This window comes from Drosophila elegans, unplaced genomic scaffold (assembly GCF_018152505.1).
Source record: "Drosophila elegans isolate 14027-0461.03 unplaced genomic scaffold, ASM1815250v1 contig_520, whole genome shotgun sequence".
In the NCBI taxonomy this organism is placed as follows: domain Eukaryota; kingdom Metazoa; phylum Arthropoda; class Insecta; order Diptera; family Drosophilidae; genus Drosophila; species Drosophila elegans.
Window position 1 is genome coordinate 3877169 of NW_024545903.1, and position 27141 is coordinate 3904309.

The 27141-nt window shown below is 43.6% G+C and overlaps 3 protein-coding genes across 3 annotated transcripts in view; 1 reads left to right on the top strand and 2 right to left on the bottom strand.

Moving 5' to 3' along the window:
• Positions 1-27141, bottom strand: part of LOC108145415 (histone-lysine N-methyltransferase 2D) — a 75791-nt gene that overhangs the window by 3187 nt on the left and 45463 nt on the right. The window contains 5 exon segments of the mRNA XM_017270822.2: positions 1582-1817; positions 1878-2107; positions 2109-3202; positions 4188-4799; positions 5570-6056. Of these exon segments, the coding sequence (XP_017126311.2) occupies positions 1582-1817; positions 1878-2107; positions 2109-3202; positions 4188-4799; positions 5570-6056 (2659 nt within the window).
• On the bottom strand, positions 23611-24638 carry LOC108145425. The gene has a single exon (XM_017270834.2). It carries the CDS (start codon positions 24429-24431, stop codon positions 23691-23693), a length of 741 nt encoding a protein of 246 aa, XP_017126323.1. The 5' UTR covers positions 24432-24638; the 3' UTR covers positions 23611-23690.
• On the top strand, positions 25286-26912 carry LOC108145418. The gene has a single exon (XM_017270827.2). The coding sequence runs from the start codon at positions 25374-25376 to the stop codon at positions 26301-26303; it is 930 nt and encodes a 309-aa protein (XP_017126316.1). The 5' UTR covers positions 25286-25373; the 3' UTR covers positions 26304-26912.

Consider the following 27141-nt stretch of genomic DNA (forward strand, 5'->3'; position numbering starts at 1 on the left):
GAATGCGAGGGATTGGCGGTGTTTTGTCGAAGGATGGGGGGCATGGCAAAGGATCCACTGGCAGCATCCTTTGCGGGCCGTAACTCAAGCTGTCGTCGCCCGCCCGCCTGTTGTTGTTGTTTGCTGCTGCAGCGTTTGAAATATGTCATTAAATGCGGAAGACATCTTAAGTTTTTGTATGCATCAATTAGTAGTAATTAAGCCGCATATTGTCTGCAATTTGTATGCGCAAACGATGCGATGTTGGCAATCGAGACTGCTCGAGGTGGAACCCATCCAGCCATCCTGATGACTCTGCTCTAATGGGTGCCGGGATGGGGGGAGGGGGGGAGGTGCGTTCTGCCTTGATTTCTTGTTGCTGCCGTCGGAGCTTGTGCTGATTGCATTTTTAATGCATCCAAAAGTTTCAATTAAGGCCTGTCGTTGGGGGGAATCTAATCAATTCAGTGTGCTCAAACAGGAGACTCTTTCTGCTCCGGATTTTGGGCTGGCCATAGCATAATCCGCCCTGAGCTAATCCCATCAACTCGGCTGACATGTCTTGGCCCCGAAACCTAATCCAATGCCAGAGATGCGGAGATGCGGAGCGTGACAACGTCAACGCCGCTGCTAATTTTCCTAACACTTTCGGTTGACATCTCTCAACTTTGGCCATGCGTGCATTTCTCGCAAGTTTTGTTTAGCTGCTCACCTAATCCCCGTTCCCCTCGGAATTCTGCATCAATTATGAATCCCGTCCGTCGCGAGAAGTCGTGTAAATGCACGGCGAAACTTTTCACACACACACACACCGGAAGGCAGGGGAAAATGGCTGGGGAAGTTTCAAGTTGATTTTCTTTTGGAAAATTACATAAAGTGCAGTCAACTTGTTAGGGCTTTAGCCATTGCCAGCCAAGTTGGCTTTCGACGAAAATTTCGTTAATTAATGTTGGCCAAAAAGTTGATTTTCACTACGCGCCTTTGTGCGCATATCACTCATACGCTGTGTTGCACATGAGTGTGGCCCTTAAAATATCAAATCATCATCATCAACAGTTCACTGCGGACCCCAATTATACAAGTACAACTGCGGAGGGCACTCGAATTTCAGGCCTCCGGCTCATTGGGATCATCACACGCTGAAGGATGCTTAGAAGAGTTTCGGGGAATATTTGTGTGGGAAATTAATGCTAAGCTAATTTGGGAGCTTTTAAGTTGGGATGCAAGCCGGTTTGAAAGTGCGAAATTCGTTAGTCTATTTAATTCTATTTGAGAAGTGGCAAAGTAAACAAACATAATTTAATTTTAAAAGTATTTAAAAAGTTTTTATTTCTATATTTACAATTTAAGATAATAACTGCTTTAGATTTTGAAATAAAATAATCAAGGTGGCATATTTCATATTTCTAGGTTTTTGAAACTTCTTTAAGTGTAGAAGTTCTTTGGATATTTTTGACAGACAACCTTTGTTTTTAAGCGCATTCTTTTCCATATCTCTTGAAGAGGTTACAGAACGCTATTTAATTTGGAAAATTGTTCAAAGTCGCCTTGCATCCAAGCCCAGAGTTATTTGAAAAGAAGAAAGAATCGATCTTTACTCACTCGGTGAATCCATGAGCAGGTCGTTGTCATTGTCGTTTCCATTTGGCGACAGGTGCGGCGGTTCGCTGCGTGACGAGGGGCTCAGCTTGAGCGGCTGCATGTGAGAGACACTCGACGTGGAGGGACCCGGACCCGGCGAATCATCGCGTGGCGAGGCGGACGAAGCCCTCGTGGCGGTGGCCGTAGGTGCCCCCAGGGATTTCGTGATGGTCAGCTCACCGTTCGCGGCATTCAATCTGCAGGGGTAGACAAAAGTCAGAGAAGTTCATAAAAAATCGGGGACGATTGAAACCCACCTGTTGATGCTGCTAAGTACGTTGGCCGTTGCACTCGAGCCCGCCACCGTGGGCGCTCCACAGCCGCCGCTGGTCGAGGTGGCCGCTCCGGAGCTGGGCCCGTTGCCCAGGTAGTCCCGCTCCAGACGGGGCGAGCCGCCCAGCGAGAGGGCGTGGCCCTGGGGCGAGTGCGTGCGGAACAGCGGGGAAGTGTAGCCTCTGTCGCTGATGCTGTTGACCGCCGACGAGCTCGAGGGGGGCGGAGCTGGGCGGCGATAGCCGTCCGGAGGGTAGGTGGCCCCCTCCTCCTCCTCCTCCTACTCCTCCCGAGCTGGACGATACGCTGGCCCTGGTGGCCGTCGCCGTGGGCGTGTGCGACCGCCTTTCGAGCCGTTCTTGTCGCTCCAGTCGCTCCAGCCGCTCGTGCCGTTCGTGCCGCTCGTGATGCTGGCTGAGATTCATGCCGGTGGCAGACGGGCCGCCATTGCCGCCCATCCTGCCCTGCGGACTGTGCTTCGGCGACACCGTCGAGGCTCCACGCAAACTGTGCCCGAAATGGTGACGCGGTGGCGGCGCCGGCGGCGAATTGCCGCCGGCACTCAACTCCAGCGGCTTGAGCTCCATTTGCGGATTGGTCAGCTCGTCCGGATGCCGCAGACTGATCTGCGGCAGCGAGGAGGAGATCGCCGACCCCGACTGCGACTGCTGCAGGTGGTGGTGCAGATGGGTCTGCGTCTCGGGCTTGATGTGCAACTGCTGCTGCAGCAGGAAGGCGGCTGCGGGAGGCGGCGGGGGCGGTCCCTTGCCGGGCAGGCCGGGACTACCGCCCGTGGGCGAGCCCGCCGTCGGAGATCGCTCCGCGGAGCGACGCAGATCGGCGGCCAAGTGGGAGTGCGGCAGGTGACCAATGCCCAAGTGCTGCTCCCTTTCTCGTTCTCGTTCTCTCTCCCTTTCCCTCTCCCTTTCACGCTGATGTTGCTGCACCTGCTGCTGTTGCTGCTGCTGTTGTTGCTGCTGCTGCTGCTGCTGATGTGTTGCAGCTGCCGCAGCAAAGAGCTCTGGGTGCAGAGCCGTCAGCAGCTGCTGCACGCCCGTCGAAAAGAGATTGGGCTTCAGTAAATTCGTGGGTGTCTGGGCCAATTGTGGCAACGCGGTGGCATGTTGCAGGGCGGCCAATGAAGGTGGCAACAAGTCACGCTGCTGCTCGCGATGTTGCTGCTGCTGCTGTTGTTGCTGCTGTTGCTGCTGGTAGCTGGCAAAGGCCCCGAATGCGTTGGGCAGAAACTGCTCCGTGGTGGGAATCTGCGGACTCACCGGAATGGTAAGAATGGTCTGAACAGCAATGCCTAAAACAAATAAACAACAAGATAAGTTGGATCTGGTAAGGTTTGAACGTTGTTTTTCAATCTTCCAGGTTACCTCGAAATAATGTATATCCAAATTATTGAGTTTCTAACAAAACACCTTAGTTAATGTAGCTTGCTCGGAACTCTTATTGCTTCTTATCGTTATTAAAGTCATTGGTTTTTGAGCAAGACTGATTTAAATATTAATTTATTGGCTATATAAGAAAGGTATTTAATAAAATAAAATCATAATGCACTTTAGGCAGAAACAATTTTTTTTCTAATAAATAATGAACTTATAACAGCCACTGTAATTTTAAAATCTCTTTTGATTTTTATTTAATTATACATTTCCGAATCTGAATTTATGACTTAAGGAAATACTTTACATATGTTCATTGTATAACATTTTGAATCTCTGTATGTGCCCAGTAATCATGTTTGTTGATTAAATAAAATTAACCCATTTTTTTTTTTGTATTAAAAAATTGATCACTTATAATAGTCACAAAAGCATTTAAAATTTGTTATTTCTGTAAGTTCCAAACAATCATATTTTTAGTGATTATTTTTCGTCTACCCGATTCCCAATCTAAACTTATGTCGTAATATTACTTTACGTTTTTTCATTGTATAAAATAAAAAAATACTAGTTTGAATTTAATAGTTATTATTTAAAGATTTATATAAGGCTGAGTATAACTTTTATGAGGGATTGAAAAGTGTCTATGAGTCTTTCACTTTTGTTCTTGCTTCTAAGGACCAAACATAGCATTATTTCCTTTTTCCAGGATTACGTTAAATCCTTTTTTCCCCTCCTCACTAAAGGGAGGAAATTGAAAGTTTCCCTAATCGCTTTATGAGCTTTATAATGCCCCGCGACCCCGCCAACCACGAGATGCGCCGAAAGTCAAACCAAGTCAACTATGTTATTGATACCCAGACGAGAACCCAGACGACAACCCGTAAAACTAAACCCACTCACCTTGGGCCGTGGGTATGAGTAGCTGGGCACCCTGGACGCCCTGCACCAGCTGCCCGGAGGCGAGAATCAGCTGGGGCATCTGGGCGCTGGCCGGGGGCGCCGCCAAAGTGGGCGGCGGCGAGGCGGTGGCCGCCGCAAGGACATTCGCCAGCGAGGAGGCGCTGAGGGGGTGGTGCGGCGAGCTGCTGCTGCTGGGATTATCCGGCTGCTGCTGTTGCTGTTGCTGCTGTTGGGCGGAGCTGGCCCCCGGATTCGAGGACGATCCACCGGAGTGGCTGTTGTTATTGTTGCCGGAACTGCCGCCCTTGGCGGTCTTGCTCTTGCCGCCATTGTGGGTGGTGGGGGAGGCGGCCGCCGCCGTCGAAGCCGCCGCTCCTGATGCCGTGGTTCCTGCGGGCTCACCGCCCACGCTCAGATTCAACGGCGAATTGAACACGGAGGCGGCTAATCCTTGAAGACTTGCCAGTGCAGCGGCCGTGGCGGGATGGTGATGATGATGCTGATGCCCATGATGCGGATGCGGATGTTGCTGCTGTTGTTGCTGCTGCTGCTGCTGCTGCTGTTGTAGCGTGGCCAAATTTTGTAATTTTTGCAAATTTATCATGTCTTGCACTGTGGGATTTTGAACAAGAGTCACACAAAATGTTGTCATTAGTTTTTGTTGCAAACTCTTTGCCGAATTAGTGGCGGGAATGGGGCAAGGGTTGGGGATTTGTATTGCCTGCCAGCCAGCACTAATTGCCAGTTTACTTTGGCCCCCGCCTGAGTTTTACGGGGATAAATGACTGTGTCGGTGCGGAATTCAAGGATGGAAACTCGCTGTGCAAAGAAGTCTTAGATAAATTATACAAAATTAGTCTGAGGGAATTAGAGTGTTAAATGAAAATGCAGCCCAATAAGGTTGGCTGCAAATTGTCGACGAAACAGGGCATCAGTTTAAAAAACAACGAATATGTTGTTTCTAATTTGCTAGTTTGCAACTGGAGAAGTTACTTATAACTAAATTTTGATTGATAAATATTCTGCCTTTACAAATACTCTTATGTTAGTATTTAATTGGTAATAATTATAAATCAACAATTTATTATAGCAAGGCACATTAATGTTGAATTAGGATCATAAAACTGAAATAATTATTGAATTTTTGAAGCATTATTCACATATGTATTTTAATAAATTTTTATAATTGATTAATTAATATTTTTAATTGAATTAGTGCCGCAAAAACCGGTAAGCTTTTGCCATAAATTAAAAAGGTATCAATTAAATGCAACGATATATTTTGAGTCCGAAAGTTGATATAGTTCACTCTGAATTCAGTTTCCATCCTTGCCAGAGGACCGTGTGTTTGTGCTGCTGTTTGGCTTTCGATATGTACTCACTAGTTCCGTTCAGATGGGCGGCAAAGGCCTTGGCTTGGGCCTGTTCTTCGCGCCGCAGTCGCAGCACCTCCGCAGCCTGCTCCTCCGCCTCCGCGTCCGCCTCGCCCTCCCCCTCGTTGTCGTCCTCCTCGCCGTCGATCTGCATGGGCAGCGGGAGGGGGAGTGGCAGCGGCAGGGGCGGCGAGGAGTGCTGGTTGGCCAGGGAGGCGGCCTTGGCAGCCAGATTCTTGTAGAACTCCAGCTCTTTGACGTGATCCTTACTGTCGAATGGGGAGTGCGAGTGCGAGTGAGAGTGCAAGGGGGGCGGGGGCGAGAGGAGGGGGTGGCCGTCCGTAATCTCCATTTCATCGTCGTTGTTGTTGCTGCGACTACTGTGGTGGGGATTATGATGATGGTGGTGGTGGTGGAGGTGGTGATGCAGGGAGTGGGCGTGGCTGCTGCTGCTGGGCGAATGGATCTTGTGGCAGCTGATCTCCTTGTCAAAGTCCTGAAAAAAACCAGAGAAATTTAATTAATGGCTTGGCTTGGATATTGAGTTTGGTTTTTATTTTAATATTCCAACCAGCTGAGCAACTGTACAAATAAATGTGGAAACTTTTGTGCAAGTGTGGTATTTAATTTAACCGTTGACTATCATTTAAGATCACTTTACTGCAAGCGAATCACGGCGTCCCTCTGGCTAAATTCAATTATATTTTTGCAATTAATGCAATTGCCAATTGTTCAGCAGAAATCCATACCCCAGAGCTAATGACGAGTCCTGAATCCCCGTTCATTGTTTGCTGATTGGATTATATATTTAAGCGATGGCATTTTCGGACTCGTATTACATTTCATTTGTGTCAGTCGAGGCGACACATACATGGGGCGTGTTAATAAGTTAATTTAATTTTTGTTGTAATTGTCAGCGCACATTTATTGTTTGGCATTTTGATCTGCCCGCCCGGATGAGCTGGCCAATTTATGCAAATTTAATTGGTTGCAATTGTTGCGATTCGAGGGCGCCCAAAGTGGTTTCGGAAAAGTATCAATACTTGCTTGATTAGCCGTTTAAATTATCTGGTGGCATTTTTTGCCACTTTAAATTACAATTTTCAAACGAGTTTTAATTTAAGGTAGGGCAATTTGCTCAGCTCGAGCAAGGATTCCACGTAAAATGGGTGGATAGGTAAACCAATATAATTATTGGCAATTAATGCTGGCGACGCTAAATGCGCTTGGGGCGGAGGGATTTGGGGGGCGGAACATTAATGCCAGGACAAACGGAGCAGGACCCTTCTTTGCGACGTGGCCGAGCTTCAATTAAATTTTATTTGCATAGGAAATTAACATAATTGTAGTGCAAAATACAGACCCAGAAAAAAGAGAAGAAAAAATGGTAAAATCGGAAAAAGGAGCGACCAAAAGAAAAGCCATAAAAATAAGCAGTAAACGTGACGGCAACGAAGGTAAAGTGTTAAAAAAAAATATTTATGCAAATAAATATAAATGTTTGGTGGGTGTTGCAAGTGCGGCAATTAAATGGAATTGCTGTTGCCCAGCCAATAGAGATTCTATCAACAAAATGAGGAGGGAATCCCTTAAAATCTAACGTGAGCTCCACCGTAAATCTATTAATCATCTAACAAACACTTACGAACACCAAAAGAGTAGACATTAATTAAAGCACTTGATAAATTTCACTGCAACGTGCTGCAAATTCATTAAAAATTGACGTTTATTGGTGCCGTCACCAGCACAACAGCAACTACTTAAATAGTGGCGGAAAAAAATAGAAGGAGGTCCTGCCAGGACGAACCAAGTTAATGTCATTGAACAGCAAATCGAACTAAATTTATGACACGACGAGAACGAGAGTGTATGAAAAAGGAAAAGAAACTCTGGGCTCTGGCAACATTAATGTCCTGCGAGTGTCCCCGTGTATTTTTTTACGTTTTGCTCTGTGTGTGTGTGTGTGTGTGAGTGCATGTCCTTTATGCAAACAGGCGGCAAACAGACGGCCGCTGACAGCCACTATGGCCCACACTCACATACACACACACAAGTAGTTGGGCGTCCACTGATGTGCAATGAATTAACTTTTCAACATATTTACTCACGCTCAATTGAAAGGACTTCGGTGTGACTGTGTGTGTGGGTGTGTGGGTGTGGGTGTGTGTAAGTATCCCTACGGCAGCTACATTGACGCTAAAAGTTGAAGAACAAAAAGTGGCCACCATAATGAGCCGCTGACGCTGTCGCCCGCCTTTTGTTCACATCAGTTCTATTTTTGTAGCCTCGCAAATGAGCGGAAATTAAAAACTGATTTAGCATTGGGAAGCCAAAAGGATGGGGTTCTCTCACCCGATGGATTCTAAAAAAAAGTGTTTGGAATGGCGGAACAGAGTGGTCATAGGCAAAGTTTCTGCATTCAATAGTTGATTAACTGAATTGGTTCGATTCAACCCAGTACAAAACAAGTCAAAGCCACTCAAATTTCTTTACTTTATTTGCTAGGTACGTTCATGTCTTTCTACAATATCTAAACACAAAAACATTTCGAGTATTTAGTAGTGATGACAAATACTTAACAATGTATCTTACATCTTACTTAACGAAGTATTTTAAAATGTGTTTGTATATTACAATAATGATAATGTGATACTTTAAATCAAAGTTTGTGGTTTTCGGAGCAAGATTTTTGATTCTTCTTTTTTTAGGTGGAGGGGTAGAGAATTATATTAGCCTAGCCACCGCAGTTGCTTTATATTTTTTACTAAAATAGCTTTTATAAATTATAAATGATATTGTATTTAAAATAGTAAACGTCGCCTGCTGATTGCGTTAAAGAGGCTTATGTAAATACCTGAAGAATTAAAACGAACATACATTTTTACAAGCAATTTTATTTTTGAAGAACTTTTTAATCTGTAGATATACGTAATTTTAAGCTTCGGAGATGCAGAGAAGGAAGGTAGCCATTTAATTTGCCTACCAAATAGGTAAAAAACATACACCCTGTTCCTCCGGACAGTCTGCACAATCGTATCTACTCAGATTCGGACAGTGAAGCCCACTTAAAGCCACCCAACCAACAATCGGCTGGGCATCAACGTTTTCCCTTCGGCTGCTAATTTTTGCTGTTTTTGTTGCGCCACCGTCAAATGAAAATAAGTCAAAAAAATAGAAAATGAATTGAATTATTGCAAAGAGCAAGAGATGCTCGCCGTTGTTGGTGGGAGGGGGGTGTGTGGGAGAGGGGGGTTGTGGGTTGGGGAAAATTGTGTTGGGCAGCGGGGCACTTGACAGCCTCGAATGTGATAAGCAAAAGCCCGGCGCGAAATGGAAAACGCGATGGCAGCCTTTGCTTTTCTTCTTATTATGCTCCTGCACCTCTCTCCCTCTTCGAGAGCCCCTTCGCCATCGTGCCTTCTCTTTCTCCAGGCTTCGCCCCGTCTCTTTCGCTGTCTGTGTTTTTTATGTAGCATGCTTTTGAGCGCGCCGCGAAATTATAATTCACACATGTGACCAACCAAGGGGAGTGGGTGTTTGAACGATGATGGGATGATGGGTGCTCGGCCATTTGCCTGTGGGTGGTTGGGTGGTGGACAGTAAAAAAATGCAATTGCCAAAAAGTAGCCGGCAAAAAGAAAGCGAAAACGAGGAGCAAGTCGACGTCGCCGAACGGTTGCGTTGCTTGTTTGCTTTAATTGCAAATGGCATTTTTTCCCGGGGAACGAGGATGTGTATGGGTATGGGTATGGGTATGGCTATGGTTATGGCTATGGCAATGAGGATGTGGATGTGGAAGTGGTGGACATACACGTTACAAGCTGACCAGCTTCACCAGCTCCAGCTCCACCCAGCTTCACCCCGGACACAGGGAGACTGGCTCATAAATTGTCGAAAAATATTTGACTTGTTCTATTTTTGGTCACCCCAGGCCCATCCAGCAAACAGCGCCTGCTGTGGCCAGCAATATGCTCCAGCAGCACCCCTTTTTCCCACTTTTACCGCCCCGCCCCCCAGAAAACATTTATGATTCGGTGAGGGGTGAGCTGGGCCCTTGCACTTTTGCATATTTAATGCTTTGTTTAATGCAAATGCACATAATTTCATCACTGACAGTGCGAGTGTGTGTGTAGTTTTCTTTCATACTTTCCTTTTGCCGAGATGCGAAAATATTTTTCAATTAATATTTATGTTGCTTTATGTGCCTGAATTGATAATTTCCCCATTGGTGACTCGAAAACGAAGGCAAAGGGGTTTGATAAAACTGCTTGGCAGTTGCGGTTTTTGTTTGTAACCGATATAAAAGCTTTGAAAAATGGCACATTCGTTCATAATACCCCTGATATTTTGTAGACAAGTTGTTATTGCGACATAAGATTTTTAATCATCAGAAATGAATAAAAATTAAAATGCTTTAATGAAACAACTAGCTTTTTAAGGTAACGATGAAGATATTTTTTTATAAAATATGAAAATCGGCCTATTTGTTACTGCAAAATTAAAATCTTAATAATATTGTAGAGCTTCTTAAGGACTAAGGTTACACAGAACCCCTAAAATTATGTGCCTATAATCAAAATAGTAATACATTTTAGATCAGTTCGTCTTTACATGTTTACTTATGTTTCATAAAAATGAATTACAAGTATTAAAGACAAACAAACTTCCATCACAATCTGAATTTCATAAATCTCGATTTGGAGCTGGAATATAGATTCCGAAAAAAGCTGGAGATCAGACAAACGTTTAACTTTTCGTGTCTATTAAAACACCGCCAAAAATCAACCCGCCATTCGCTCCATCAACTCTCTAAACAAAAATCGAAGAGGCCGTCAATTTTTCATGTGACGAGGCGATTTCTTGCGCAATTTGGCCGGAAAACACTCGGTGTCGATAAGGGCATAAGCTGCACCTGCACCCACCACCACCCACATGCGACAAACAAAAGCTGCACGCTGCAGACATTGCAATTTCGCCGAGAATTCGACTGCTTTCTATATATATATATATATATATATATATATGGGTATACCGGCATATACCGGCACGTGTTCATGTATCGGCGATATCGGTTCGGCCATATATATATATATATGTGATATATGTTTAAATGGGCCTTCCATATATGGACAGAGCGCAGCTGACATTCGCATGGCGAATGAGCGAAGGAAAACAAAAACGAAACAAAACAACAGCGAAGCACAAAAACCAAAACAAAAATGTGTAAAAAATGATGAACGATGGGTGGCGGAAAAACCGGCAGGCGAAATGGAAAATGGAGCAAAACAAGAAGATGGAAAAAAGTGAGGGGTGGATTCGTATTCGGCCGGTCCATCAGGAGCAGCGGAATCAGCAGAAGCAACATCAATGGGCGCGCCACTCAATCAACCCCACTTGGGTGGAAATGGGTGGCTCGTGGGCGGGTGGTGGCTCTGCTTGACAACAATGAAGGCCAAGCATTGTCCAGGACTCCGGGGACCACTCACCCAAACCTCCGCCCTCCGCCCACTGCCCACCCACTTTGTTTGCTTGTGTGTTCGGGCCTGTCCCAATTTTTTTACGTTTTTCCGTTTACTCCATTTTTTCCACTTTTTGTGTGCCTTTAATTTTCCTTTCCTCTCTCTGTCTCTATCGTTCGTTGGGTGATTTTTTTACGGCCCAGTTGCCTGCTACAACTTTCTGACTGCTTGGTCGCTGGTCAGCCGCAGTTATTCTTTGGGGGCGCCGAGCGCTGGACATTGGGGAGAAATTCTGCAGCGGTCACTGGTCACCGCTCTGGTCAAACGAATGCAATTGTACGACTGTACGTATTATTTGCCCATACCCCACCACCCCTTTCTCTTAAAAACACCCACTCCTTTGGGCCTTGAGTGGACCAAGCATAAATCCTGAGCCCCTCAGACTGCAACCTGGCAACACCCCAACCCGAACCACCTCCTACCACACCCACCCGTTCTCAAATAAAATAAAAACATACATCTCCTCCCGAAAAAAGCTTCGCACTTTTGCTTGCTTTTCACTTTTGGCGGCACACTTCTTTTTTTTGACCATTTCTTCTCGCCCAAAAATAAAAAGTAAAAGTTGTGCCACCCCCGCACCACCCACTCAGTTCTTGGCCATCGACTTTGGCCGGTCAGCGAGTGGGTGGTGTGGGTGGTTTTGGGTGGTTTCGGGTGGTTTGGGTAGCCATGGTCTCTGTCGCGGCATTTATTGCCGCAATATAGCCCCGGGGAGTTGATTCGCTCGCCTCTCCGCTGCTCATTTGCATCAAAATTTTTAATTGGAATTGAGATGGTAGAGATGGAGATGAAATGACGGGTCAAGCTGCAAAACAATTATTTATCACCTTGCTTTGATCGAGAAATAGATTTTCATTGACAAGAAAATGAAAGGTGAAAGGGAGTATTGTTATTATAATTATTATTAAAAGCCGCATTAGAAGCCACGTTTGTCGTTAATAATTGACATGAACTAGTCTTTAACATTTAAAAAACAAATTATATATTGTAATAAGAATATTTGTTTAAAAATGTGGGCAAGTTTTTGATAATTATTTTGTTCACTATCATTGATAAAAAAAAAATTGTTCAATTCACTTGTGGGTATTTTATTGCATTCTTAAAAATATGTTCTAATAATACTAAGTCTGGTTATTTATTAATTTATTGATTTTAACAAAAACGCTAATAATCAAGAAAATTCAGGGGGAATTAAGCGAACATAAAATAAAGAAAACATTTTATTTTTACTATTGCCAAGACTAGCTGGAAAATTCAATTAAAAATCTTTTTGATATCGAAAAACTTTGTTTTAACTATCGTCAGGGCTATCCACGTAAGTCGCTGTTACATTGTCGCTTTCAGGAGCGAATGATTCCTTTGAGCCATGAGTTTGGTCCTCGAATCCGGATACTTTACGCACCCTCTTAGTAGAATCCTGTACCCATTGTCCTCTGCCTGTTGCCGAGCCCTGTTGTTTTAAGCCATTTTTTCGCATACAATTGTTTGGTTGACTTTTTTAGTTTTGCCCCTGTTTTCAGCGATTCCTGCTACCATTTTTGGCATGCTCCAACGCATCTCGTTGGTCGCTGTATTGTTTGCTGTTTGTCTGCCGCTGTCTCCTTCTTATTGGCTGTACCTCTTTTGTTCTTATTTTTAGACAACCGTCGAGAAAACACACAAAAGTTTGCCGTTTTTGTGCCACTTTTTTCGTGGCGTCCACATGTGTGCGAGCGAGTGCTAACGCTTTTCCTCTACATTTCTCATTCGCTGCTGCGTTTCCATCAAGAAAACGAAAAAGTAACATTTTTGCGGGCCTCGCTGATTGGTTGCACCCTCCGCTCATCTCGGAGCTTTTCCAGCCACCCACTGCCCCCCAACCGTTTTCCATTTTCCGTGCCTGCAGGAACAACAAATTTTTTGTTTTAGCCGTAGAGCAACACACCCGTTTTATTGTCCCAGCGATGTATTGGCGGGTGGGTGGATGCTTTTGGGGCTGGGTGGTTGAGTGGTTGGGTGGTGTCGTTTCAGCTACTCACCAGAAGCATCTTTGTGTGTATCCAGCGATAAGAATATTCATTGTGAAGTGACTAAGTGCGTAATTTGAGACTGGTCACTGGCTTTAAAGACCTTACTCATACCATGTGATAAGTTTAGTTTTCTTTCTTAGCTGTAAGATTCAAGCGTTCCCCATTTCCAAAAGCCTTTAACATGTAATAATTTACAGAATTTTAAAATATGTTTCTCTTGCTACTTTATTACTCTTTTATTGCTACAGAAATCACAAATCACTTCAGTAATAGGCACTTACAGACTAACTTAGTTGTTTAACGTTAATCCAAAGGACTTCTTGATGTAAAATATATTGTTGCATACTTTTACAAATACAAACAACAAGTAACAAAACCCCAGTGATTTAAGTAGTATTTAATTACATTTTTTGCTTAACTAAAAAATTTTTTGATGCATAGCATATAACAGGCAAAATAATCTCTAAGATTTTATCTATGGCTTTTTGTAGTTGACACCCAATACTCTTTCCAAAATTAATTACTTTGCGCTGGCATATTTGTGCCATGTCTTCGGCTACTTGTACGTGCCATACTTTCGTTAGTTTTGCTCCTGGAACACTTTGGAATTAATATTCGTATTTTCAATTACCGCTGACACTTGTCTATGGCAGCCGAGCCCAAAGGGGGATTCCCCCTTATCCAAACACCTCCCCCAAAAGACACCACCAAGGGGAGCCTACTGGCATTTCTGTTGTTGTCATGGACAACACACACGCCCTATTGCAATCCCCATCGCTAGTCCAATGCGGAATGTAAAATGTCATTACCGCTGACATAAATGAATAGCTGCATTCATTGCATTTGGCAGCAGCGCCCAGAAAGAAAGAGACGGACGCACACAAGCAGAAAGAGAGAGGGCGATACCTGAGCTGCCTTGGCTTCCATCTTAGATTGTTGTAATGGCCGCATTAGCGTTAATTAAAGCCAAGCAGTCGTGTATGCATAAGTTGGACATGAATGAACTGCCCGAGCTCTGACAACTGAAAGGAATGTTATCGATGGCACTACGAATGGGTGAGTTTAAATGAAGCTAATACATAGATGTGTTGTTCTTCCATTAAATAGATAAAGATGTATTCAATAGAATCTAAAGTATTGTGACTTTGGATAACTAAATTTCCAGCTGGAATTTTTGAATTGCATAGCTAACAATAAAACCTGAAGCATATGGTCATTATCCATTTAAACCCAATATTGCCTTCTTTGTTTTAAAAACATTATTTATTCACTATTAACATGCTGCTTTAAGAAGTTTTTAGTTGGTGTAGCTCATACTTCTTCATAATAATTTCGATATATATTTTTCGGTATCGACTATAGTTTTTAATGAAGCTAAAGTTAGGTTCAAAAAATTAACCCCATTCAGCTGGAAAATGAGCAAACTGGCTAACCGGGCAAATCTTTTTGGTTCCCTCAACCCCTTTTTTTGGGAATGGCCATGACTTGAACCAACAGCATATGGAGCAAGGGAAGCCCCAGGCCAGCGTTCAACTCATATAACATTTCTAATTAAAATTTTGTACAGAGCTCCCGCCTAAGCCCCCATCGGAAGAAAGGTTATTAACATATTTGCCATAACTAGGGGGCGATGGTCGTGTGGCCAAGTGTGAGTGTGAGTGTGAGTGTTTGCTATTTGTCCAAGCTGTTGGCCATTAGTTTGGCATGCAATCGGGCAACTTGTCCGAAAAAGTGAGTTCGAAATCGGTACGGCAATCAGGGGAGAGGCGACATGTATGCATGCATGGGTGCCTAAGTAGCTACGCTGTCTTCATTAAAAATTGTGTACCGCCATACCCTTCATTTGCCAGCAGTCCTAACGATACACAGTAAGAAATTGGGTTATAAATATTATTTATTTATATTTAAGTTCACTAAGTATTGCTCGAGTTTATATAACTTAACACTGCAACCATTAGGATTTCTTAACAAAGCTACCCTTAAGAAAAAGTTGATATGATATACTTGTATCAGCAGCATGAAATTTTATAATATATTTTAAGATAACTTAATATTCAGTCAACAGAGTGAAATTATATAAGGTTTAGTTTCTTAGTATATTTATGAGCATCTTAGATAGTTTTGCAAATAAAAATTTTCAATCTAAACCTAGCATTAAGTTTAAATAGTTAAAGTCATATTATGGTTAATGATCATAAAATTTGTTGTGTAAAATTTGGTGAATTTTTAAAAAGTTTTTAAATCATCTAAAAAAGTTGACAGATAGATAAATGACTAAGGCACCGATATAATAATCTAATCAATCTAATCTAATAATCTAATCATTTTTTTGTGTGGCCTTAAAATCTCGTGATGCGAAATTAACGGAATTAAATGGCCTGTTATGGGGGTACTTTTTTCACCGTGCAGCTCTAGAAGTTGCAGTGGGTTCGCTACCCACTCTACGCCTCAAAGGGCAACAACAAATCGGGCTTCATTCCTAATTTAAATGCAAATGAGATTCATTTGACGACGACGTCGTCCAGACTGCAGCCATGGCCCTGCTTGCGAGACCCCACACCTCCACCCACCACTCACCATCCACTGCACACCCACTTGGTCAATGCCACACACACACATACACACACAGCACATTACATAGGCAGCGGGGCAGACACATGAGTCTACTGGGCTTTCTCCTTCTCCAGGGGCTCAGGGTGTTGGGTTTTTGGGTGCTGGGTGCTGGGTGCTGGGACCTGGGCTTTCTCCACGCCAGCGAGTGTGTTTTCTTTCGGGTGGGCATCTACATTTATGCAAGTAGCTTAAATGGCTACAAAATGCGTTGCTTTGGCGAGATTTGTAGCATACATTAGGGCCGTGTTGCAGGTTGCAGTGCTGCATGTTGCAGGTTGCTGCCGTCGGTGTGCAGTGGCAATTTCTGCCTACGCTTTGGTGCAACCTTTGGCTCAACAATGGCGGCTCTTCCGTTTCCTCTCACACTTCGGTGGAGCCGGGTTGTCTGGACCGCAATTATAATCGGGGCTGGAAATGTGCCATGCCTTTTGGATTTCTTGATTATGGCTTGGCAGGCCGGACTTTGCAAGTTGCTAATTTCAGAAAATCCTTAAAACACCTTGAGAATGTTCTAAGCAGTCCAATCAAACCGTTATCTAAGTAAATATTTCCCCAGCCGCTTTGTATATAGCCAGGCAGAAACTTATTACTCATGCGCCACGTTGCACTGAGCACCAATCAATATGCAGGCTATCAAATATTTAAACTAAAACTACAAAATAACAAAAATGGCTACGAAAATTTAACTCATGCGTGCGAGTGAGACGGAGCGACGGGTGGGAGCGAGAGTGAGATAGAACTGGTCCCGACAAAAGGATTTTAATTGAGTGCAATGGCATGTGAGCGATATGTGCAGCAGGAAAATTCAGAGCGAGATAGACAAAAAGGGAGACAAAGACGAAATCCAAGCAATACTACCCAATAATACACCCATCCACACCCGAAGTTATGTGTAGGTGTATGTGTATGTGTGTGGTCAAAATGCATTTGAAGTTATGAATGCACAAATATCCTGTTGATTTTTGAAATTATCAAGTCTTAAAACATACACACCACCCAAGCACATTGTTGGAAAAGTGGGTGGCGGCGTAGAGTGGGCGGCCATTTCTCTGGCCTGTGTTTGTGGCCGTTTTTTGCATGAATTATTAAATGCTGTGTAATTTATTTGATTGTGATTGTGCCTGTGCATGTGCATGTGCCTGTGTGTGCCACCTGCATTCGTAGTGGTCCGTATTTATTGCACTTAACTGTTTGGGGTTACGTGTAACAAGGCCTCTCTCCCCGATTTGTTGAAATCTTATGCATTTGTCATGAATTTGAAATATTTTCGGTTGGCTTGGCTCGTTTCCTCTTCGTGTTTGTTTATGTGCGCCCTTCAAGGATGGCAGGAGTTTGTCTGCATTGATGTAGCCACGCATCACCCAAGGCCCTCTCAACCACCCACCACCCACAACCCCCTGCTAACTGCTAACTGCCAACTGCTAAATGCATCAACTATTTGTCCAGGCACATTTGGGTTTTAAGTTATTTCTGTTGCTGCAATTTATTGATCAATATTTTAGCCCAGGCGTTGGTCATTAGTTAGTCTGGCCAGGACATCAAGAAGCACTTAGAGCGAGAGAGATGTGCAATCTGAAAAACTGTATACACAAAGTGCGTAAGATACAATGAAAAGTTTCCTCTGTGATTGCAGCTTATAAACCAATCGAATATGCAGGCCCCGATAAGAACTTCTTGCGGTCAAAACAGGTTGCCCAGGCATTTAAATCAATAATTTAGTGAGTACTCTATCGATTTTGTGGCTCAACTTTTTTCACACTATTGCTTGTAATCAAAATAATAGGTTCAAGACGCGATAAGTATATCAAAAGCAATTTGAGATATAAATTTTTCATTGCTTTAGTAAATATGTGTGTTTTTTAGCAGCTTTTTTCACACCGTTAGACCCTAAGTATATTGTGCGAAATGTATCCACCGGGGAAGCCAAAGTTTGCAAACAATTACACCTGCACATCCTTCGCGCTATCCTTATCCCGAACACAATCTAATTAACTGTCATTGTGTTAAAAAGACGCCAAACTGGCAACCGAAAACTCGCGACCCCGCCCCTTTTCTGTGGCCTGCCAGTTGAACAATGACAGCCGCCCACTTACCCCACCCCCCCTTCGCAGTAGTTTGCGTGTCAAGTTGGCTCCTTTCGCCCTCAACCCCTTCATACCCCTCAAACCCCGGTCACGTCATCCGTTGCGCTAATACTAATGCGTTAGCAATAACAAAGGTTGCACATGCTCGCTCCACCAACACCCAAAGTTGCCGAGTTGTTGGCAACTAATCAATAGAGCAAAATTTACGTTTAATTAAAAATGTCTGCGTGTGTAAACCGGGGCAGGTGGCAAATAAAAATCAGGTGGGAGAGCCTATTGCCAGCTAGTCTGCTAGTTCTTCGTATCGGTATCGGTATCGTGACATTAGCCCAACTGTCAGTAGGATAATTGCCTAGTTTAATGTGCAATTAGACCTTGGCTAAGTATATGGTGAATCTTCAGTTTCCAAAATATCGATTTATCCTAACTTAAACCTTTTTAATACAAAAATCAAAAAAGGTTGATAAAAAAAACCAACTAGACAAATAATGAATGAAAAATATTGGAAATATTTCAGATTATATAGCACTTTTACCGTTAAAATAAGTTACAAAAAGACATAAGTTTGCTTAAACTTATATTTTACATTAATAAAATAGTATACTTTTTTCCACCCTTTTAAGATTTGTAATTGTGCTTGTTGATGAGTTGATAAGTAAATTCTATATGGGCATCTTTTGACTTCGCCACTTCATCATCAATTTACACGAGCCATTATATTATTATCGGCAATAAAATACTTTACATAAGCCCCGTTCCCACTTTCTAATGTGGCCCCAAGCTACCTATTTTTGGGAAGACGAGTCCGAACGATGCCGAATGTAATTAGAAATCCTCAGCAAATATACATATGTAAAGCACTGCTCCTTCCCCCAGTGAGTTTGTGTGTGTATATCTGTATCTAGGTGTGTGTGTGTTGAGGGGGGCGAAGGAAGTGCTGCTGCAGTTGGTTTGATGTTCAAAATGAAGACATTTGAATTTGCGGTTCAGGCTTGAGCACCGTAGGCTATAGATTTTCTTACGACACACGCTCGCACATGCAGGTGTATGAGGTTGGGGGTTATATAATGCACCCACCCACTCATACACATACAGACACACACACACACCAACACCTGCTTTTGGCCTTTGTCTGCCCGCTGGCCATGCAAGTGGGTGGTTGGGCGCCGTCTCAATATAAACTGCCTTCAACATTTAATTAGTGTGTTTTCGCACACACGGCCCAGACTTGTGTGTGTGTGTGTGTGTGTGAGTATGCAAATGGCGATGGGCGCAACTGTACATGCTCACACACACACACACACATATGTGTGCAAGCCTTTCTCTATTTTCCTCTCTTTCGCTCTTTCTCTGAAGACATTGACGTTTCGTTGGTTATGCAAATTCCATGCCAACACCTTTTCGGCCAAAGACTAAGACAAACTTAAGTGGGCGATAGGGGCGGGGCACTTTATAAGCCCACACTCACACACATGATTGCCAGACTCACACACACACACACACACACATGCACAATTGCCTTTTATAATTAATTTTACAGTTAAGTGTATTTCAAGAAAGTTAAATTTACGTAAATTCGAAAATTTTGAAAGGCCATTGCCTTGCCCACAACCCCACACACACCAACAAGGGTTAAGGCCCTGTGAGCTGTAAGGAGTAAGTGAGAGGGGGAAAGGGGATTTCGCCACAAGAGAGTGTGTGTGTGTGAGTGTGTGTGGTTTGTGTGTGTGAGACGTCTGAGACATTTGACTGCTTTTTGGGCTAAGCCCTCCATCTTCCCACTTAACTCCTTGGCCGACACAAATTTTATTGAAATTGCCAGGACTTTAGTGTACAGACTGGACGAGAGGCAACACTTACATTATGCAATCTAATTATGTCTTGAGCTTTGAGTGTGTGAGTCTGTGCGGGCAGGACAAAATGGCGTCGCATTTGCTTGAGTTAGCCAGGCTAGGAGCAACTCGGCTTGGGATAAAGTTATCGGACAAGTGCAAGACACAACACAACAACACAAAAATACAAGTTAAATTTCATTCTAATGAAGACGTCAGTCTTCTAAGACAGGCAACGGTAAATATAGTCCAAGCTAAAGATTGTAAACGAATAAATATAGTTTTTTTTTACCATTTTTTTTTAATTTTGGTAAAAAGTTAGATGTGTTTTTGTTTTCTAAAGCACATATTATCACATAAACAAATAATATGATTATAGTGAATAACACAAAAATCAACTTTATAAAGAATTCAAAAACTTTCTTCCAATAAGTAATAAAATAACCAACATTTTACTGAAAAAGGGAAATGATTACATTAATTTTAGAAATTATTTTCCTAAAAATAATCCATGTCTTTCATCAAATTAATGGATGTGGTGATTTTAGGTCATAGTCTTTGACAATGAAACTTCTTTTTATTTTAAAACTTCAGCACAATACTATGAATTCAAAAACGAAGTCCCTATTTGCTTCTCAATTAAAGTCATAACAGAAATTTAACATTGGATAACTTTCTTCATAAACGAACAAGCCAAAAATCCTTTTATTCTTTAAGTCCCAAACAAACACTTTAACACATTCGATTTTGCAGAAGAAACATTCCATTAACAAAGCCCCAAATAACACATCCAGAGTTTCCCTGCACTATCAACTCGCTGCTAGCCGAACGAATAGAAAATCAATTTCTGAGCCCCGAATCGTCCTCATTAAATTGTCCGCTGTACGACTAATGAAATCATTAAAATTGTTTAAAAGCAAATTCTAGTTGGCCAAGCCGTCCACACACACACACAAACACCCCATATAAGCTAGAGCATGCAAAATTTATGTGGCAACTAGAAACTATGTTTTGGCAACACGCACACAAACCTCCAAACATACGTATATATAATGCCGGCAAAGGACATTGCCTTGAGTTAGGATCGGGGCCGAGGCCGAGGACAGACAGCAAAAGTTGCCAGTTGAAGGCGGAGATGGAGACGGAGATGGAGACGAAGGCAATGCCTTAGCAGAGACACCCTGCCCAGAGCCACCCCCTGTGACCAGAAACCCCAACCGAATAGCCCCTCCCCCGCCTTTTTGGCCGCGTGCGCTACTTAAACCCTTGCCGAAAACTATCCAAAAGGAGTTGGGGTTGGCAGTCGGGGTGGCTAGACATCGAAAACATGATTTTAGTGTTTTCAAATTTGAATTTTAAACAAGTCATAATATAATTTGGCTAAGCAGCAGCAGTCGCCGGCGCAAGTCCAACATCCTGATCCCCCTGTTACGCAAGCACTTCGGTCCAAGTCTGTGTCCACTTGCCGGGCTTTAATCCGACTCCCTGCCACTCCTAGTCCCAGTCCCAATCCCAAACTCCTCGATACCAACCCTTGCGCGACGGCTATAGAAAATTAGTCAAGGCCCTAGCTCATTTTCCAGCTTGGCGTTTTTCTTGCTGCGCCGAAATTGTGAAATTTAAATTAGATACATAAGTATCTATAGCCCAAAGTTGAAGGCGAGTGTATGCGTGCCAACTATACCACACGAAATATTGTAATTTTCCTGCAACTAAAGACGTAAACGGATATTAGCAGCAAATTAGGTCCTCCTCTCCGTCCTGTTTTTCGCTGTTGTGTGCGGTCCTGCCTTTGCCTTAGTGATGGGGAAAACTGTTTCATCGAATATTTGGGTAATTGGTTAAGATCGAAAGTTGATTCAAGTTAAGCAAGCTCCTTTTGATCGGAAACTTCAAAGTTATGGATTTTAAATTAAGCAAGGAGAGTAAGAAATTTCGATGGAACAATAAGAAAGAATAGATCTATTGTGGTGTTTTAATTAGGAATATTTAAAAAAAAAAAACAATATTTTACAAATATCTTATAAAAGTTTAATAGACTTGAACAAAAAACCTTTATATTAATAAATTTGTATTGCATTGTTATAAAAAAAAAAAACTTAAGTTTTTTAACATAGTTGCAACTTTAAACTTCTATTAACGCTTTAATCCAATTATTCATTATAGCCGAATAATTATAATTAATTTTGCCTATTAAGAACAGAAATCGATAGTTTTCAATGAACAAACCCATCTCGAGCTATAATAAGTAAATTGAAACTGCAACAGCATTTTCGATTCGGGTTGCCGCTGTCTTGGGCTTTGGTCTGCTAAAAGGGTCCAAGTATATAGTTTAAATCATACTCGTGTCGACGTCGACTTGGCTACATTTTAAATATGCTACTTGGGGGTTGGAGGTTGTGAAGGTTGTGTAGGTGGGTGAACCAGTCGAGTAAGAGGTCGACTCAGTGTGTGGGCGGGCATTTGTGGGGCGTTGTTATCGTCAACTTGGCTGGCAAGCATTCTCTATTCTCCATTCTCCATTCTAATTTCTAATTATTTCTTCATGTGTGTGGTGTGTGTGTGTGCCGGGGTGGAGTCGCCTGACCAGATGGGTGGGCAAAATCCTGCCCCGCCACATCCGTCCGTATGTCTATCCGTCCGTCCGTCCGCCCGTCCGACTGTCTGTCTATGCGAATTAATTAAGTGTTTTCGTGCGCGGGCAAATCCTTTTGCGGTTCAGAAACTTTGAGGTCTTTCGAGCCAAGTCGTATCACTGGGCCAGTGGGCGGTGCGGTGTTGGGGGGTAAAATCAATTATAAATTAAACATTTATTAAAGAAAGCGCACACATTGCCCCCGGGGGCAACGCAACCGCTTTCTAGATCTCCCACATCCCGCACATCCCCCACCACTCCAAACTTCTTAGCTTGCCTATGCAAATCAGCTGCGGCATAAATAATGCGACATCATTATTTAGGCAGAGGTAGGCGAACAACACGAGTCCCCTTTTCGGATCCAGCCAGAAGAAGAACATTTCTGTCGTCAGTCAGCGATCCATCAATTATGTCTGCAGCTGGGGAAGCTTCGTCTTCGACGTCTTTGGAGCCGGGCTTTGTCTCATTTCGATTGTCTTCGAGAGAAGGCTCCTTCCGCTCCCCTTTTGATTATGCACATGCATTTCGGCTCGTACATCAAACTCGAACTCGAATAAATGTGACGGCCTGCATGCATTCAAAAAAAAAAAAAAAAAAAAAAAAAGAAGACCAAGAAACAAAAAAGGGAGAGCAAATCCAACAGCAACAGCCTGGGGAATATGCTGATAGATGCCGGGTATAACTGATTTGTGTGTACCCGTATATATCTGAATTGGTAATTTGCTATAAAGCGACTTTAATATGGCACGCAGTTGTCCGCCAACTCCGCAACCTCCTCTTCGGGACACTTTGCATACTCATCCACAGTTGGGCAAACGCTTTCAATTTACATGGCTAAGTAGCAGTGTAGCCGGTTTTTTTTTTGTTTTTTTAAGGGAAACAAAACTTTTATGTGCATAGTAGGAAGCAAACAAAAAAAAGCCGCAAGAGCAGGCTTAACTGGCCAGCTGTAAGTTTGGAAGGAACTCAGAATTAGCTTAGCAATATCACAAAATATTTAATAAGTGAGCTGAATAAAATTGCAATGCGGAAGGAAATCTCTTGAAACATTCTTTCCTAGCAGCAAAATAAATTGAAAGTGGTCGTAGACTACCATTATGTGCATCTACATCATTTGTTCTAATCGATACTATCAAAATCCTTCACACTACTTAAATTATTTCTCCAACTTTTGTAAGAAACAGGGTATGGCGGCAATAATAAATTTAAATATGGTAAGATTACTGTATTATAATAATTCATAATACAATTCATATTTTTTCGATATTGGTAAGCTGAGTAATGGGTATCTAAACAAAATATTCTCTTAGAATCCATCAAAAACCTTGCTCAGCCCTTTGTAAATAAAACGCAGAGTATAACGGTGTTTCGGTCTATTAAGTCGGAATTTTAACAGGATCGGTTTCGTAATGCGTGGAGTCGGACGAGATCTATGCGTCTAGCCTCTGCTGCCACCGCAGTTGCCCTTGCGAGGATTTCCTTCAGTTCTTGTGGCCTCGCGGACAAGGTCGCAGGCGCTTGGAATCTCTAGGCAATGGCACTCGATGCCTCGAGCCTTGCGAGCCGGGGGACGGGAGCACTCCGAGAATGAGGGGTACGGAGCCTTTACTTTGGTACAGATTGTTTTCCGTCTGACGACGTGGCACGAAACCGAATCGACAGCCTTGCAGCCGGGCATCGTGATCTTGGGACACAGGCCCTCGGCCACCGGACACACCTGTTCCGTGGGACACTTTTCGTCCGCAACGAACACTTTGCGCTTGCGTCGTGGGATTGGAGGACGAGTGGCCGCCTCGAAGCAGCAGATCTTCTTCGGCTTGATCTGGATGGGCGGGCATTCCACCCAGGTGACCTGGTACTTGCGCTTGGCCTTGTCCGAGATCTTGTAGAAGCAATCGTCGTAGAGGGGAAACCTATCTCGGCAGGGATCGTCGCAGCATTCCGGGGGCTGCTTGACCAGGTGATGGAACTGGAAGGTGTCCTCTTGCTTTGGCGGCGGTTTCATTTCGAATCGGGGATCTCCGCAGGCGGTGAACTTTCCGCAACCCTTGCCACTATCTGCACTGCATTTGGGCGATGGATTGTGGTCTTCGGCGTAGCCACGCTGACTGACCACGCCCCCAAAACGAGGCAGCAGGTGACTCCGTGTCCTTGTCGCTACACTGCGCCACATAGACATGGTAAGCTTGCGAGGCTGACAAAAATACCCTCTCAAAAAAAGAATTGGATCCAACGAAGTAAAGGCCTTATGAACCAGCAATTACGAAACCAAAAAATTTTACCCCTCTGTACCGAGAAATTTCCAAACTAAAAATAACTAAACCGAAAACACAGTCAGCTCGACTGAGCCGATGTGAAATTTAGGAAAGTCCGAGAGGAACTGAGATCTGGACTTAATCGACATGGCTATATGGCTTTGAAGTTCAATTCAAGGCCTACTTTTAATAACAACTTTTAAATAATGTTCTCAATTCAGCTTTAAGCAGGACGAAATATTTCATAGTACATATTTCTTTAAAAAATACGATAGATATAGTCGATTTTAAAATAAATTTTATTGTTGAAAATTTACATGAAGGCATATGTAACATCACTGATTATATTTGACTTTTATTATTTATGTCTTAAAAACTTCTAAAATAATTGTATGTTTTAAAAAATTCGTGGGGAGTCGATGTATATAGGCGAAATGACCATGTTCTTCTATTACAAAAGCTGTATAGTTTTAGGGAGCTCGACGTTCATACGGCCAAAAATTAGTAAATGGTTTAATCTAGGTGTCCTGATTAAATATATATATAAATACTTTAGAGTCAGAAATGATTCCATAAACCTGTTATATAGTTGTCAACAAATACAATATACCCTCTTAACCTGCAAGTAATGGGGATAAAATTATTACAAAAGGAAAATTAGGTAAAAGAGTTTATGTAGGTAGAAAAGTAAATTAGGTGGACCTTAGGAACTTTCAATCAAAAATTTAAACGAAGTTGGCCTTGAAAGCCCTCTCCTGGGTTTTGATGTGCTGTCCCAGCTAGTCTACACTCAGTCCTCAGTCATACAAAACATACTCTCGGCTTATTTCGGCATTGAAAAAAAAAATTTGTTAACAAATTTCAGAATGTTGCGAGCGTTGCGTCAGAAGTGTCGTTCACTCGTGGACCGTGGCATGCCGTGCCTGGAGTCCTTGGTGAATGCTTGTGTCCAGTTGAAGGTCGACTGGTCAAAGGCGGTTGGTCTTCCACGTCTAGCGAGTGCCGAGAGTGGTGCCGGCGGCTCAAGTGTGCTCCGCCAGCACCTGGCTCGCCGCAACTACAGCAGCAAGGCGTCCGATGACAATTGCGGGGCGCCCAAGGAGTGCCTCACGGAGAAGGTCTCTGCATCCAAGGGCTGTGGTCCACCCCATTTCAAGGGCACCATCTGTGATGCGGCCAAGGGCGGCAAGGCCAAGAAGAAGGCCGAACCCAAGGAGAAGACCAAAAAGCCGAAAGTGCCAGCCAATATGAGGTCCATGTGGTATATTCCGGGCTGCGAGTACGTGCCGAAGTGCGATGAAGTAGTGCGACTGGACATCCAGCACTACCGCATCTCGGACAAGGAGGCACGCCAGTACCAGGTGACGTGGAACGAGTGCCCCCGGCTGGTGATCAAGCCCAAGAAGGTGTGCATCCACTCCAAGCGGCCGCGTCCCAAGCCCTGTCGTCGCCAGCGAAAGGCGTTGGCGGCCACTGCCCGACCCTCTTTGCCTATGCTGAATCCCATGGAGTGCAAAACGCCGGAGGCCGAGTCCACCTGTCCGCACTGGACGCTGCCCTGCTGCAAGCCGGGACGCATTCCGCCCAGCTGCCACCGGATGCGTCGCCTATCCGCTTGCAAGAAACGTCCGGCTCCATATCCCAGCTTCTCGGAGTGCAAAAAGGATGAACTCACCAAGGCGCCGCCCACCGAGTGCCTGTGCCTCCAGGTGCCCATGGCCTGCGAGATGTGGGCGGAGCTGAGGCGGAGGATTGCCCGTGGAAAGGGGGCGGTCCTGAAGTGCGGCGAACTTTAGGCGGCGGCGAAAGCTCTGTCATGCGACAACTGGCTAGATTCAAATCTCATATCTCAAAAATATTCTAACGACACCATTTCAATCCCCTCTCGATCCCCCAACTCCAAAATTCAAAAATGTTGCCGGAACGCGGCTGGAAGTTCCTAAAGCCACTCGCCTCCCGATTGGCCAGTTGTGCCGGCTCCAAGGGCGGCTGCTCCAAGACCACATCCAAATCGACGAGCAAATCCAAAGCAGAACCCAGCTGCAAGCGTTCCGCGAAGAAGAAGAACTGCTCCAAGGTGCCAACTCCTTTTCCCAGCTACTCGGAGTGCAAGCGAAAGCCTACTGATCCCAAGCCTTCCAAGGAGTGCGATTGCTGGGACTTTGACAAGTGCTGAGGAGGTCCGAGATTCTCCCCTTTCACACATACGCAACCACAGACTGAAGACTCAAAAACACTGTAGACTGCATCCGTTGGTGGCACTGGAAGGCTAGGTGTTTTTATTCCATCGCGTTCTCTACTGCGTTTATCTGGGCACTTATTCTGAAGCTATCCAAGTCCGACTTTTATCCAACGTTGAAGTATCTCACAAAAAATAAATAAAATAATGCCAATTTTAAAAAAAATGTTTATAATTTAATCGGAGGTCAAATGGAAGAGACGATTTCAGAATTATTTCTTACGTAAGGTTGCGGAAGAAAACAGGAATTCAAATTGAGATGTATTTATTATATGATATATAGATAGATATTGCCAATCTTATTTTTTTTAATATTTTTAAAATTTATTCATCGTGAAATTAAGTATTATGCCCACATTTTCTGTGCCAAACTCTTTAAATATGAGTACAATTCT